The sequence below is a fragment of the Haliaeetus albicilla genome, chromosome 9 (genome assembly GCF_947461875.1).
Source record: "Haliaeetus albicilla chromosome 9, bHalAlb1.1, whole genome shotgun sequence".
In the NCBI taxonomy this organism is placed as follows: domain Eukaryota; kingdom Metazoa; phylum Chordata; class Aves; order Accipitriformes; family Accipitridae; genus Haliaeetus; species Haliaeetus albicilla.
In genome coordinates this window covers 35,647,484-35,660,869 of record NC_091491.1, presented here as the reverse complement: position 1 = coordinate 35,660,869, position 13,386 = coordinate 35,647,484, and the positions used below count along the sequence as shown (strand labels likewise).

At 46.3% G+C, this 13,386-nt stretch overlaps 1 protein-coding gene across 10 annotated transcripts in view; it reads left to right on the top strand.

Annotated features, from left to right (window-relative positions):
• The window catches only part of KCNMB2 (potassium calcium-activated channel subfamily M regulatory beta subunit 2), a 155,075-nt gene that overhangs the window by 137,677 nt on the left and 4,012 nt on the right, over positions 1-13,386 (top strand). For 8 of the 10 annotated variants that reach the window (XM_069792689.1, XM_069792686.1, XM_069792693.1 and 5 more), the window contains 2 exons: positions 6,091-6,261; positions 8,748-8,943. In XM_069792689.1, the coding sequence (XP_069648790.1) occupies positions 6,091-6,261; positions 8,748-8,943 (367 nt within the window). The remainder of the gene's footprint in view (positions 1-6,090; positions 6,262-8,747; positions 8,944-13,386) is intronic. The other 2 variants (XM_069792694.1, XM_069792690.1) reach the window with 1 other exon arrangement.

Below are 13,386 nucleotides of genomic sequence, written 5' to 3'. Positions count from 1 at the left end.
TCCTGCTTCCAGCCATCGGCCCACACCACTCCCGTACCCCTCTCCAGACAACACACACACACTGCCTCCTCTCTCCCCGCCAGATCATTGCCCTACCTAACTTCTACACATTTGGGTGATGCATCCAGCTGTCAGAGACGTTTCTATGCATAGTGTGTGAGCAGGAGCGTGTGCGCAATACACTGCAGAATAGCTGGGGGATGACGAGTGGCTTGAAAGTGAGCTGGTAGCACACCAGCCCACTTAAGTAGCGTTGCTGGAGGGAATACGCTGAAGGAGACAGAGGAATAAATGAGTTACTGGATCTCCCAGGGGAGCAGGGAATTACGCAGAAGAGAAGGAAAGGGAAGGAGAGGTTTTATTTCTGCAGACAAAGGCAGCACTCAGTTGGGAACGAAAGAAGTTAAATATCACTGATGAAAGAACGATTGTCAGTAATGCTCAGACTCACCCTTCCAAAATCTCTCTCCTTTGTAGTGATATTTGCTGGAGAGCTTGTCTTGTCACAACCGGACACATTTCCCTTTCTTTTCTTCCCTTTCCTTTCCCCCTTCCCTCCTTGCCTCCTCTCCTTCAGTTCTTCTTGCAGTCACCATTAAATGTAATCACAAAAAATCAGACTCCGGTGAAACTAAAACAGAGGTCAATGTATCTACAGTGCCAATTAGCAAAACACAGCCTTCGGTTATTCTAATGAGACATTACTGCCGGCATCTGCTTGGGAAAATGCACTCATGAGTTCAGGCAGCAGAGCTGCCCTCAGGACACCAAGTTTCCTTGGAGAATTGGCCCATTTGCTGAAATTTTCTGCAAAGGCTGCATAGGTTTTCAGCTCTTTTGATAATTCAGTCCCAAACAGACATTTTGAAGCCACAAAGGCCAGCTTGGCAACAGGTTTCCATGGACTTTCGGTTGGAGCTGGTTATCTAACTAACTGCCTCGTGTACGTCTGCAAGTCTCCTCTTTAAGTGAATTTTCCCCAGGCCAATGTTCTTCTGCGTTAAAACACTGTCATGGACAGGATGGTCCAAGGTTAGACACTTGGAGGAGATATCTGCCCACACATTGGGCTGGCTGAAAGCCATGTGCTCCTGATTAGCACGGCCTTCAACTCACACCATGCCTTTCAGTGGGACTTACTAACTTGGGCTGAGCACTGTGCTAAGCAGGGTTCACCGGTGTCTAGTCGGCTTAAACCCTGGGCAGAGCTCACCCCTGCCTGCCTGCAGAAATAGGGAGGTAGGAAGCAGTATTTCTATACTTACACACCAGCCATGGTAATTTCAGGTGCCTTTTCAAGCGTTGGGTGGTTTTATTTCCCAGGTGGCCCTGTAGAGCCATACAGAAGGAATTTTTCATACCCTGTGGGTGATTAATAAAATGCAGGAGGGAAAGGGAGGAAGAGAAAATGGAAATAGGGGAGTGCTGACTGGAGCCTCAGGACTGCAGAAGAGAGGTGTGAACACAGAGCAAGTGTTGCTAGTGGGAGAAACTCATCCGCCAGCCTCTGGCAGTGATTTTAACACGTGTAAGATCACCAGCAGCATCACGGTATCAAACAGGTGGTGCGTTTTAGAGAAATGACTTCCCCTAAATGACCCTTTCTTAGGAATTTTTGTTCTTTAAACTTCAGACAGGAAGATTGTCACGTGGAACTGCAAATTTGTCACCTAACACATGCTACATCCACAGACTTTTGAGGAATTGCACTGTAATAATAACCTGTGCAGCAATGGGTCACTTGCTGTGGAGGAATCACCTCCTCCCGGGTGGAAGGTATCTCTCAGGCATCCCTTTTTGCAGGATCAGGCCCAAAATGTATGTATTTCATTGCTGTTTTAGACACCCACTGTTCCCCAACGGCCACTTTTTATGCTTCGAAAACCTAGCCAAGCCCTCATTCTTTCTCAGGTGTCAGTTAGGCTTCCCACACCATTGTAAGCTTGGAAAATCAAAACACTGGTTTCGTTTGGTCCAGTTTGGTGGGGAAGAGGGAAGGAATTGAGTGAATAAAATCTGTTCATATCGACAGGCATCCTACAACCATCACTGAGAGAGCTCCAATGAGATTTCCTGTTGCCATAGCTGTAATAACAAAAACTGATGCAGCTAAATATACCCTGTAAAAAAAAAAAAAAAAGTAAAGAAATTGGCTTCTAAGCAGAAAAGTCCCTGAGCATTGGGAATTCTGCGGGTAAGATACAGGAGGGCTTTTTCACCCTTGCATTGAAGGATTTCTGATATCAGTAAACACCTCAACATGAGGTAATTTGAGTGACATCTGCATAACAGCTGTGCTATCAGAGACAGGAATGTGAATTCAAAGTCACTCTGAATAATTCGGGCAGGCAGGTATCCCCATCTGACAAGCCCCGTGACTGTGCAGTGCTGGAGGAGGCAACGTCTCCCTCAGCAGCACATGATGGTCCATTTGGAAAGGAAGGAATCTGAGGGTAGCTAATTTGTGTTTATTAAAAAAAAAAAAAAATAATTACAGGTGCCTGGTTATTCTAGATTTCCAGTGAGGAAACCTGATCCTCTTTGCAGACCTCCTAGATCTACCCATTTTGGAGTGAAATAAGAACTGTTGTACTGGGTCAGAAGCAGCATTACCTTAGCCTCTCCTGCTCTATATGGCAGTGCCCAGTTGCAAACTCTTTGCATACAGGACCATTCCTAACACATGCCAATAAACTAATCACATCCCTGGAGCTGCAGATCAGTCCTGTGCCAACAGAGCACAGAGCAAGTTGATATGTCTCGTCCTTCACATAAGCGAGTGCTAAAAGGTCACGTACCTCATGATGGCAAATAAAGGTCTTGGCTGCAGCAAATACGGGCAACTCTACAGAAGATGTAGGACTTGTTTATTAAGGCCAGTAGGCTCAGACCAGCATTGTAACTCTCCTTGGCCATCTCATGTTCAGGCTAACATAACCTGGGCTGCCTAATTTCATCACACAGGTCCTCCATAAACCTTTCTCTGGAGATCTGTAAGGAGCTGCTGACCACATTGCAGAGGGATCCCCGTGCTGCTGCTGTGCACAGAGATACGGAGAGGGAAATCTCTGCTCTGTCCCCAGCAGGCACAGTCATGGCCGAGATTTCCTCTCTGGCAGCTGAGCCTGGGTAGAGCAGCCAGCCCGTGTCCTCTGAGCAATTTGGCAAAAGAAACGTGGAGATTTAGCAGAGGAGAACTTCAGTCTGGAAATGATCAAGGGAGCAAAGACCTTTTGTCCTTGGAGGCTTGCTTTCTATTAAATGTCTTTGCACAGGGCAGAAAGACACCATGTTCTGACAGCTGGGACTTCTTTAAAAACAAACAGCCCCCCTCGGTGTCTTATTTGGGAAGTTATCACAGGTAATCACAAGTATTAGAGAGAATCATCTAGGTGACCTAGTGTCTGGTATGCAGTGATCTGTACTTATACACACCGCAGCAGTCAGCTAATTGTGGCTGTGCAGCCCAGGGATCCAAAATCAGCCAGCTAAGCACGGCACTCTTCCAGCTCACCAAGCAGAAAGAGGTCCCCAGGCTGTGCCAAAAGTTCACACGTACACAAAACCGCCGCCACGGAGCAGCACACGCACGCGTGCAGGCCACTGCTGCCGCTCCAGCTAAAGACATGCTGAGGCTGCTCTGTTAGTGGCAAAATATTGTGTGCAACTTATCGTGGCCCCCAAAACAGGGCTCTCGGGGGCAAAAATGTGAGGTCTGGTGATAGCAGATGTTCCCAGTATCATACAGAGAAAATGGGCACCTCCCCGGTGCAGGCAGGAGTGGGGAGGAGGAGGAGGAGGAGGATGGATGGTTACTCAGCGTCTCCCGGGCTGCGTCAGGACCGGTGCGTCACACGCTGGCACGTGCCATGCCTGTGTTACCAGACTGACTCCTGGAGGGGTTCAGGAGCAAAAAGTCCTCAGTAAGGTGCACAAGGCTACCACTTTCCTGTTGTTCAGGGCTTTGAATAATAAATATTTGCAAAAGAGCAACCGAACAACTGCTCCGAGCGTGCCCCCTGAGGCAGAGTTTCATTTAGCTTTATTTGCGATGGCAGGCAAGTGTGGGAGATCCGCCTGGCAAGCAGTCACCATACACCGTCCCCTTTGCCAGTCACCTGCCAGATAGATCATTTCTACAACATACCCTTCAGTCCGTCCTTTTTTTTTTACCTCTCATTGCACGTTTCTTGGCTCAAGGCCACATGGGAAGTATTTGTAACCATTCTCAATTAGCTATTTGTTTTTAAATTGTCCATTTGTATCCCTTTTATGTCCTAGGTGCTCTGATGACATTAGTGAGTCATTGCACTGCGTCTGTTTTATGTCTACACGCTGACATAAGTTATGCTGTGTGATCAGTTAATGTGCTGGAACTGCATGACAATCTCTGCCTTCCTGCCTGCTTCCATTTGGGAGCAATGCAAATCCTAATAGCAGCTCTCAGAGTTAAATACAGTTTGATAAATAATAATAGAAAAGTAACATTAGATTATTACTCTACATTACTTCTTTGAAGGCAATTGCATCTGCCAGTTGACAATATATTTTTTCTCCCCAACATCAGAGAAAATTTTGACAGGCTGAATTACCATTTCATTTCCAACTAGGAAAACATTGACAAGACTTAAAGGATGGTTTTGAAGAGAAACCATGGACATCTAAAGATGTAAATTACAGTTGGATGAAGAAACCTCAAGGGGTCTTAGGTATGGGAGACTATTGACTGCAGTACCACCTAAGCAAGATTTTTGCTATAAAACCCCACACCATATGTGCTTTTCCTGACTATGACTCATCATCTGAATACAAATTTAATTCCAGTTTTGGGGAGTTTATGATTAAACCTATTTTCTTGTTTCTACTGTGTTTATGTATGATTTTACATCTGTCTTAACTCTATTTCTTTGTCCCTATTAATGAATGTAAGTTATATGGTTGGTCTGACACAGTGCTTTTTTCCAAGGTTGAGTGAAACTTGGTGGTTTCAGCTTAAATGAGTGGTGGGTTTGCTAGAGCCCAAAGTGATGTTGATGTTGCTCACCTGCCATTTTGCAGACAGTAGAAGAGGAACTTCTTCCACGTGTACTGCTATGTCCATGTTATGGTGGTGCCAGGGCTCAGAAGTGTGCGGTTCACATGCTTCGGGTGCTGCCTGGATGATTCAAAAGAACCGTAACAGAAAACACAGGAGATTTTGACCAGCCTCAGGTCTGTAAGTACATTTTAAACCCACAAAGTTTGAGTGTGTTTGAAATGTACTCAAATATTTCCTTCTTCACCATTGCGTCCTCATGACCCATTGAATCATCAAAGGCTCGGAGATGAAAGAAGGACTTATGGTTAGAAAATGCAAAGGACTCTCTGCTGAAGGGGGAATGGTTTGTTGTAGCTTCTTTTTTTTTTAATCCCAGAACAAATAGCTCTGGTGGATAATTTTCTGTGAGGGTTTTCACTGTAATGAGTAACTGGGCTTCCAGAAAGCTATTTTATAAATAAAGTAAATAAGCTCCCAATCAAAAAACCTACAGAAATCAATTGCAAAATCCCCACAGTGTTTCACAAGCTTTGAGTCACACTTGGGGCGGAAAATTACCCAAACCACTAGCCTGTAGGGAATCAAAAAAAGAACGTGGTCCTTTCAGATAATTTTAGTGACAGCTTTCTTCAGGCTATTTTCTACATATGGTAACACAAGACCTGTTACCATATTCAACTGAAGAAAAGACACCTCATATACCTAAACATCTTCTGTTGGCCTAAGGTGGCATTGACAGGTCAAATTCACCTACGGTATAATTCAACTGAACCAATTAAGCTGTACCAAAGAAGGATTTACTAAGCTGGCACAAGAGTCTAATCTTTATATTTGCTGTAAGAGGTTTTTACCTTTTCAAAAATGGCTGGAATTTATTTTGGAGATGAATAAGTTTCCACCAGGTCAGAGTGAATCCGATGAAAAAGGACACCTGAGGACCCTTAAGCCTTTCTCTCCCATGAGATGGGTATGGAGGTGGAACTACCCACCCTGTAGAGGCTTCATTGCTTAAATATGAATTTCACATAAGAATGTATTATTTTCAACCTCAGAAATATTTACCAAAAAATCAGGGATCATGATCTACTGGACAAAAGGAAAACAGTCACAGCCCTAAAAGCCGGAGAAGACCGGGCCATACTCCTCGGGCTGGCCATGATGGTGTGCTCTATCATGATGTACTTTCTCCTGGGAATCACCCTGCTGCGGTCTTACATGCAAAGGTAATTTCATGATGGTTACCCTGATCTCACACTCTCTGCTTCACTGTCTTCACATGGCTTATTCGTTTGACGCTTTTGATTAAAGTTTTACAATTTTTCCTTTGGTCAACATAGGTCTGATTCTGCACTTCCTTACCCCAGTATAAATCAGGCATAACTACAGTGAAAGCAAGTTGAGTAACACTGGCATAAGTGAGGGAAGAATTAGATCCCTGTTTGACAAAATCTTGATCTTTAGACTTGCCACAGTTTAACACCAGTGTAATATCCATATCAGCTGGTTGGCAGTCTGCTGAACCCTGTAAGCCCCTCACGGGCTGCTGCTGCAAAGTCCAAACTCAGGAGAAAACAGCAAAAACATTTAGCAGACTCAAGAAACAATGCACTTTCAAATGAAGAACAGAGAATTAATTCGGGAAAGAAATCAAGCTGCTTTGCAGCCTGTAGTTTTCCGTGTAGGTTATTACTTTCATTTTAACAAGTGAAATCCTCCTGAAATACAGTAATTTGCTGAAAGTGAAAGATCATCTTTCATCATTACTGCACTGTGCTTAATTTTTCTGAGGCCTTCTCTGACTTCCTTCTCTGCCACAGAGCAGAAAGTTTGGCCTGTGATTCATTAGCAGCATTTGAAATCAGTTTTCAAGTACTAGCCCTGTATAAAATCCAGCCCAGACTGTAATAAGACTGTCAGCAATGTTTTTTCTGCCCTGATCAGTGGAGTTAGGAGAATGAAAAATGTGTAATTGGGGATCAAAACATTAGTCTGTCATGCCCAAAACCACCCTGGGGCAGCGGCCAATACCTGGCACATTTTTGGCTTATCCACCACAGGCTTCTTCTTTAGGCATGTACAAACTGGTATGAACATCCTCAATTATATTGATGCACCTGCAGGAAAATATTCCTTCTTGACTCTGCAATGATATTGAAAAAGTAGCAGTGTCTGAGGATGAACTGTACTGATTTGCAGCATCTTATTTGTGCCATAAAGGCATTTGTCCCTTTTTAAATCCAGGCAAAGTTTAGATTTTGAAAACAGAGATCAAGACCTGTTAAGTATCCAAGAGCATTTGCTTTTCCAAATTGCTCTCCCAGACCTTTCAGCAATATCAGGGTCAATTGCAGAGGCTGCTAAGGTCAAAATTGCTCATGTGGAAAGAGAGGATTTACATTACAAACTGTGTGAAAAATTGCCAGAAGATATCAAAGCACCTACAAAGTATCAAATATTCCATCTTCACAAGTCTGTTGTAGGTAGGTGTTACTTTATTACCCCCCTGCATGAATAAAACAGCAGTCAGAAAGGTGAAAGTGAGAAGAAGACAACCCAGGAGTCTTCGCTGTCACTTCTCTTCGCACAGCCAGATCTCCTTAGAGGTTGTTCTCCTTTACAGACAGCAATAACCCTCCAACAAAATACTGCCTGGGAGAGGGGGGAAAAAATCCTTTCACTTGATTTCCCCCCAGAAATCATAGCATAATTTAATATAAATATAAAATGGAATACACAAGCAGAATTACTGCCAAAGTAAAATACCAAGAGAATTAGTCAGAAATCTTTGATATCACTTACTGTGTAAAGCCTTTTGCAGGTTTGGCAAGGGGCAAGCAGACCCTCAGCCCACTCACGGCGAGCGGCAGGACGGCCACGCTGGGTGTGAGCCGAGGGGCTGAGCGGGGCTAAAGGGGAGCTCTGGGGTGAAACCTTCCCCCAGCCCGTGGAGGGATTTTCACAGAGTCCTCAGTGTCCCCTTCCCACTGCTCTCGTCCCTAAGGAAAATACAGCCGTAGATTTTTAAATATACGCGAGAAACCCAAGTGAACATTGCCAGTGCACACCCAGGCTCCATCGTTCCAGTTTTAGCCTCTGGTGAATTGGAGACAAACTGAAATCCTCCAGAATGATTACAACCGCTGACTTAACTTACAGAAAACCGAGCAAGCTGCCACTAGAAAAAGCCTTTCCACAGGTAGACTTGCATGCGGTACCACTTGTGAGTTGCTGTCCCTTCATGAATATGAATATATGTACCCTGGTAATTCAAAGTTGTCCTGCCAGCCTTGACTCTAAATTGAACTGGACTTGGTGATTAACCGTCAAGTCTTGGTCCAGGGTGTCCTGTCATGCAGCACTGCATGCGTTGTGCAAGCTGCTCAGTTTTCTTCTCTGATATCTCTGCTGACTCCCTTTGGTTTCAAATATACCTTCTCCAGACTAAAAGTTCCATTTTCCTTTTCATTTATACATAGAGATAAGTGAAACAGGTATTTTTGTGCCCAAAGCACAAACTTTGGGTACTACAGAACAATACATGGTCTGCAATGTGTGAAGCGAGAAAGTCCGGTCTTTGCTCAAAGCCCTGCAATGTGTGCCATCTCCTACAAGATGCCCCCAGTATATCGCGGATGGAAAGCCTGAGCTGCATTTAGTGCTTATTGCCCATTCTCACCATGCTCTTATGTCTCTTTTTTCCCCTACTCAGCGTCTGGACAGAAGAGGCTCAGTGCTCGCTTCTCAATGCATCCATCACAGAAACCTTCAACTGCTCATTTAGCTGTGGTCCAGACTGCTGGAAAATCTCTCAGTACCCCTGCCTCCAGGTGTACGTTAATCTTACCTCTTCTGGCCAGAAGCTTCTGCTCTACCACACCGAGGAAACAATGAAAATTAATTCTGAGGTAGGAGCACAGAATCAAATTTCTTCCTAAATGGGTTTCTGGAGGGTTACTCACCTTGTTATAGCCATTCTTCGCTTTAAAGTAATATAAGGCTTCCAGCTCCTGCTTCACTGGTAAGTATGGAGCAGAGAAAGCAGAAATCAGTGCATGAACTGAGCTCACACCTCTGAAGGGGGCAGTTTTCCACCCCCATCCCATGCAGGGAGCGCAGCTCGTCCTACTCGGGCTGGTGTCCCCGGCGGCTGGAGCCTCCCTCCTCCTTTGCAAGTGCTTTACAGGCACAGCTTTACAGGCTAGCGCTGAGCACTTGTCACATTGATATTCTTGTGCAGCTGTGGACAAGTCACTTCCCACCCGGGTATGGCTCTGCATGAGAGCGAACACCCCTAGCGATGTGCACGGGGCAGCAGCGGTGGTGAGAATAGAAATGGCTTTACTACTGTGAGGGCAGGCAAGGTGACGGGGAGAGACGAGAGCCCCGTGTCTAACAGCAGGCATGTCCCCATCTCGACCGCTGGTGACAAACTCCGCGCCCCGAGCATCTCCACGGAGGTCAGCTGTGCCGCGGGGGTCAAGGCACAGCACTTACCCCTGTGGATGGTGCAAAGATGCTGAAAGTTCGCTGCGCAGGGACTGTCAAGATAAAGGCAGAAGCATAAAAATAAAAGGCCTGGGGTTTGGGCACCTATAAGCTAAGGAGTCAGCCCATCTTTCTTGCACAACTTCCCTCATTCCACACATTGAACCAAAAAAAAGATTTTTAACAAATCTGCAGAAGAATTCCTCTCTCTGCTTCAGCGAGTACAAAATCCAGCATAACTCCATCCAGGTGGGATGGAAACAGGTCCCGTCTGGAGGCTTTAATGAACGCAGCGGATGCACAGAAGGCATCTCCCCGCCAGCAACGCAGCGCTGTGCATCACACCTGGGCAAGCGACCGCCTCGGCGCAGGTCGCTCTTTGCTCCCTCCACGTAGCAAGGCAGGACTGGACTAAGAAACGTCCCTCTCCCCACCTGCCTTTCTTCGTATCTACAGTGCCCGGGTACCTCAGACTGCAAGCCGTAGTGAGCCGGGACGCAGCTAAATCATTAGACTTACAAGTGCCGGATTTGCATTAGCTGCTTAGTTATCCAAGGTCACTGAACCCCAAACTATGGGCGCTTGGCAAAGCGCAGCCCGTAACAGCAGAGGCCCGGTTCAGGCAGCTGACAACGTAACCTATTGTGTTTCTATTTATGGCAGCAGTTCAGTAGACCAAATTACTTCTGCATATTAAGATGAAGCGATATTAAAATTAGTCAAAGCATGGCGTGGTTGCACCGGGCCGGTTATTCTGCTGGATAATTAGCTCCTGTGGCTGAGAGACGAAGTCCTCTGGATCTGGAGTGTGAAACGGAGAAGAGTGCCCGCATCTTCCCCTCCGGTTCGGCGTCGGTGCAGAAAGGAGGCACTCGCCGTTCATGAAGTCTGCAGCAGGACAGACTCCACTTTCTGCTGGGGCAGAAGCAAAACCCAGTGAAAGTCATGCCGCAATTTGATTAAGACAGATCAGATCGGTCTCTGTGCTCCACTGGATTCAAATAAATCAAGAGATTCAGCATAAATCTCCACATTCCATTATTGATGATTTTTGCTTGCTGAAATGGACTTTGAAATTCTCCCAGATGCCGCCTCCTCTTAATTTAATGTAGGCATAGTTAATACTTCTCCAGGCCAAGGTTGTTTTACAGGTTAAGCTCTGCTCTCGGGAGGATTCCTAGGTTTTCCTGACATGCTGCTGGCTATGTGACCTGAATCCAAACACAGTTTTGAACAGAAGTTTGCGATGCCTATAAAATACCTGGCTTCTTGTGCCTGGTGAGGACCAGCAGAGACCCCAAGCTGGGATCAGCACAACCCACCCCAGGTCCCCGGACAGGCGCTCCCTGTCCCCGAGGGAGCAGCCCTGAGCACGGCTGAGTTTGTGATGCTCCAGCTGGGTGCTGTCTCTCTCCATCCACCTACTCAGGTCTGCGTTTCCTACCTTTCTCCTTGCCAAATAAAAGAAAAAAAGCCGTCCCTGGCTCACTGAGCCCTGACATTACTGGGGTCATTGCAGAACGTGATGCTTACCCTCCGAGGCCAACGCCAGTGACCTTCAAAAGGTCCGCATCCCCCCCCCAACCTCCCTGCCTCGCTGAGCACCACTGCGCACGCAGAGCAGCATCTGGAGCCCGTCTCTCCCCTCTCCCCGCCAGCTAGCGCGGATGGAGCAAAAGGCACTTTGATTTTAAATAATGATTAATCTAGGAGACTTGCTGTCTAACCTGACTGTCGGCCCACGAGGTGCAGTAAGCAGTAGGTGCAATTTATATTGACATCTACGGTGTGCTGCTGCCAGTCTCCTGTGGGAATCAGTGGGAAGTAAGTCGATACCAGTCGAGCTGCTCAAGTCTTTCCCAGGAAAGCACACGAGATTTTTCACGGCTTTTCATTGCTCTCACTGTGCATACTTTATCTCTAGCCTTTAGGACAAGCCCAGCCCCTTGTCAATACTACAACCATAGCAGCTTAAATGCTTCATGGCTACGCTTTCCGCCCTCAGCTGTCAGAGGAAGCTGTAACAGCGTCTGCGAGAGGTAAATTGGCCAGCATCCCCTCGTGCCTGGACCACGGAGCCAGGCTGTCACCCTGAGGAAGGGCTGCAGTAGTTAAAGCAATTCTAGAGGCCCCATTTCGATCTCATACTATATCATTTTGATTCTTTTCATGTCATCGGAGCTACTGCTGATTTATACCCATGCTCCATAAGTGAGACAACAAGCAGGATTTAATCACCAGAATCACCGTTATGCCAGCTATAACTGCCTGAAACTCAGTAATGATGGGGCATCTCATGGTTTCTGCTGAAGCTTCAGGTATTTATAACCCGGGCAGGAGTTTGCCTGCTGCAGTGGGGGAGCAGCAATGTTCCGCTGCAGCTCCCAGCAGACCCATTTCTGGGCTGAGACTGGAGAATTCAGTCTGCAAGAATCAATATCAGGCCAAAGCAGACACAAAGCTTCTCCTTCAGCCCTTGGATCAAACCTGTTGCACTTTCCAAAAGAGATGTAAAGAGATATCCACTGCCCAGCCTGAACTGGGGGCTTTTCTGGCAACAGCGTTTTCAATGTAACGTCCTTGATTTAAATGAAGCTGCCTCCAGCTTGCCTGGAGATTTTGTGTGATCTCCATCCTTGGAGATATTCATAACTTGACTGGACAAGTTCCTGAGCAATTCTGCACTGATCAGGGCATTGGACTGGACTTGTCCAGAGGTAGTTCATACAAGCTACCTACCCAATCCTTTAAATCAGGAAAGTAGAGCTGGAAATGTAATAACCGGTTGTCTTTGTAACTGTCTAGTATGTTCTTCTTGTGATCAGATTGCAAGTAACACAAGAACCACTTTTCTCACGTTGTATCACAGAATCCTCACTTGAGGTAGAGAGCCAGACATTGTTTACTTTCAGATTTGCAGATTTCGAAGTGTTTGACAATGCAGAGTTATAATAAAACAGCATAGATTTAGTAGTCTACATTCACAGGTACAGCATAACAATTGTGGGTATAAAATTCCCTGCCAGGCACTGGAGAAAACTAAATGAAGATCAAACAAAAGAAAACATCAAAACATCCCATTATCCATGTCTACCTACTTGTTCACCCATACAACATTGCAGACACCAGCACAGCAGAGCCAGCCCTCCGCTATCCCTGGGATCTCGCTGGGGAAGCCGAGGCATGGAAGGAGGCCAGCAGCACCCCACAACCACGACTTAATGCACACGGAGGGTCCTTGTGCGGAGGAGCTCCTCAAAGCTGAAGCCAAGATGCCTCCAGGAGCTCAGGAGGACTGGAATGAGGCAGATAGCACATGGACTAAAGGGCAACCATGTCCTGGAGAGCACATGGGAGACGGTTTCAGCACAAGGAGCCTGGCTGGGAGGCAAAGTAAATCAACCTCCCTTGCACAACTGCATTTCACAGCTTCATGCTATCAGACCCTCTTGGCACGGGCAGCCCAACCAGCCCGACACGGCTCATGGCTCTGTGCCATCAGGTGTAGGAGGCAACAGCTCAAGTTCTGCTTCAGCATCAGGTCTCCTCTAGAAATGCTTGGAAAATAGTCGGACTTGAAGGAAGTCAGACCTCCCTCCGCTGCACTCTTGGGACCCTTCCTCAGACTTGGAGTCCAGGAATCCGTCATCATTAGGGCTTTTATGTGCCTGCTGTTTTCTGTCAAGGGGGAAGGGCTGGACTTTGGCAAGAGTGGCCAAGTCCTCATTTAATCTCCTCCCTCAGGATACTTCAAGAGACTTCAAGAAACAAAAATGTATAGCACCAAAGATCCAAGAAAAAAAAAAATCTGAGCTGGAAATACTGCTGTTACAACAGTGATAGCACATAACTTAGTAAATGAA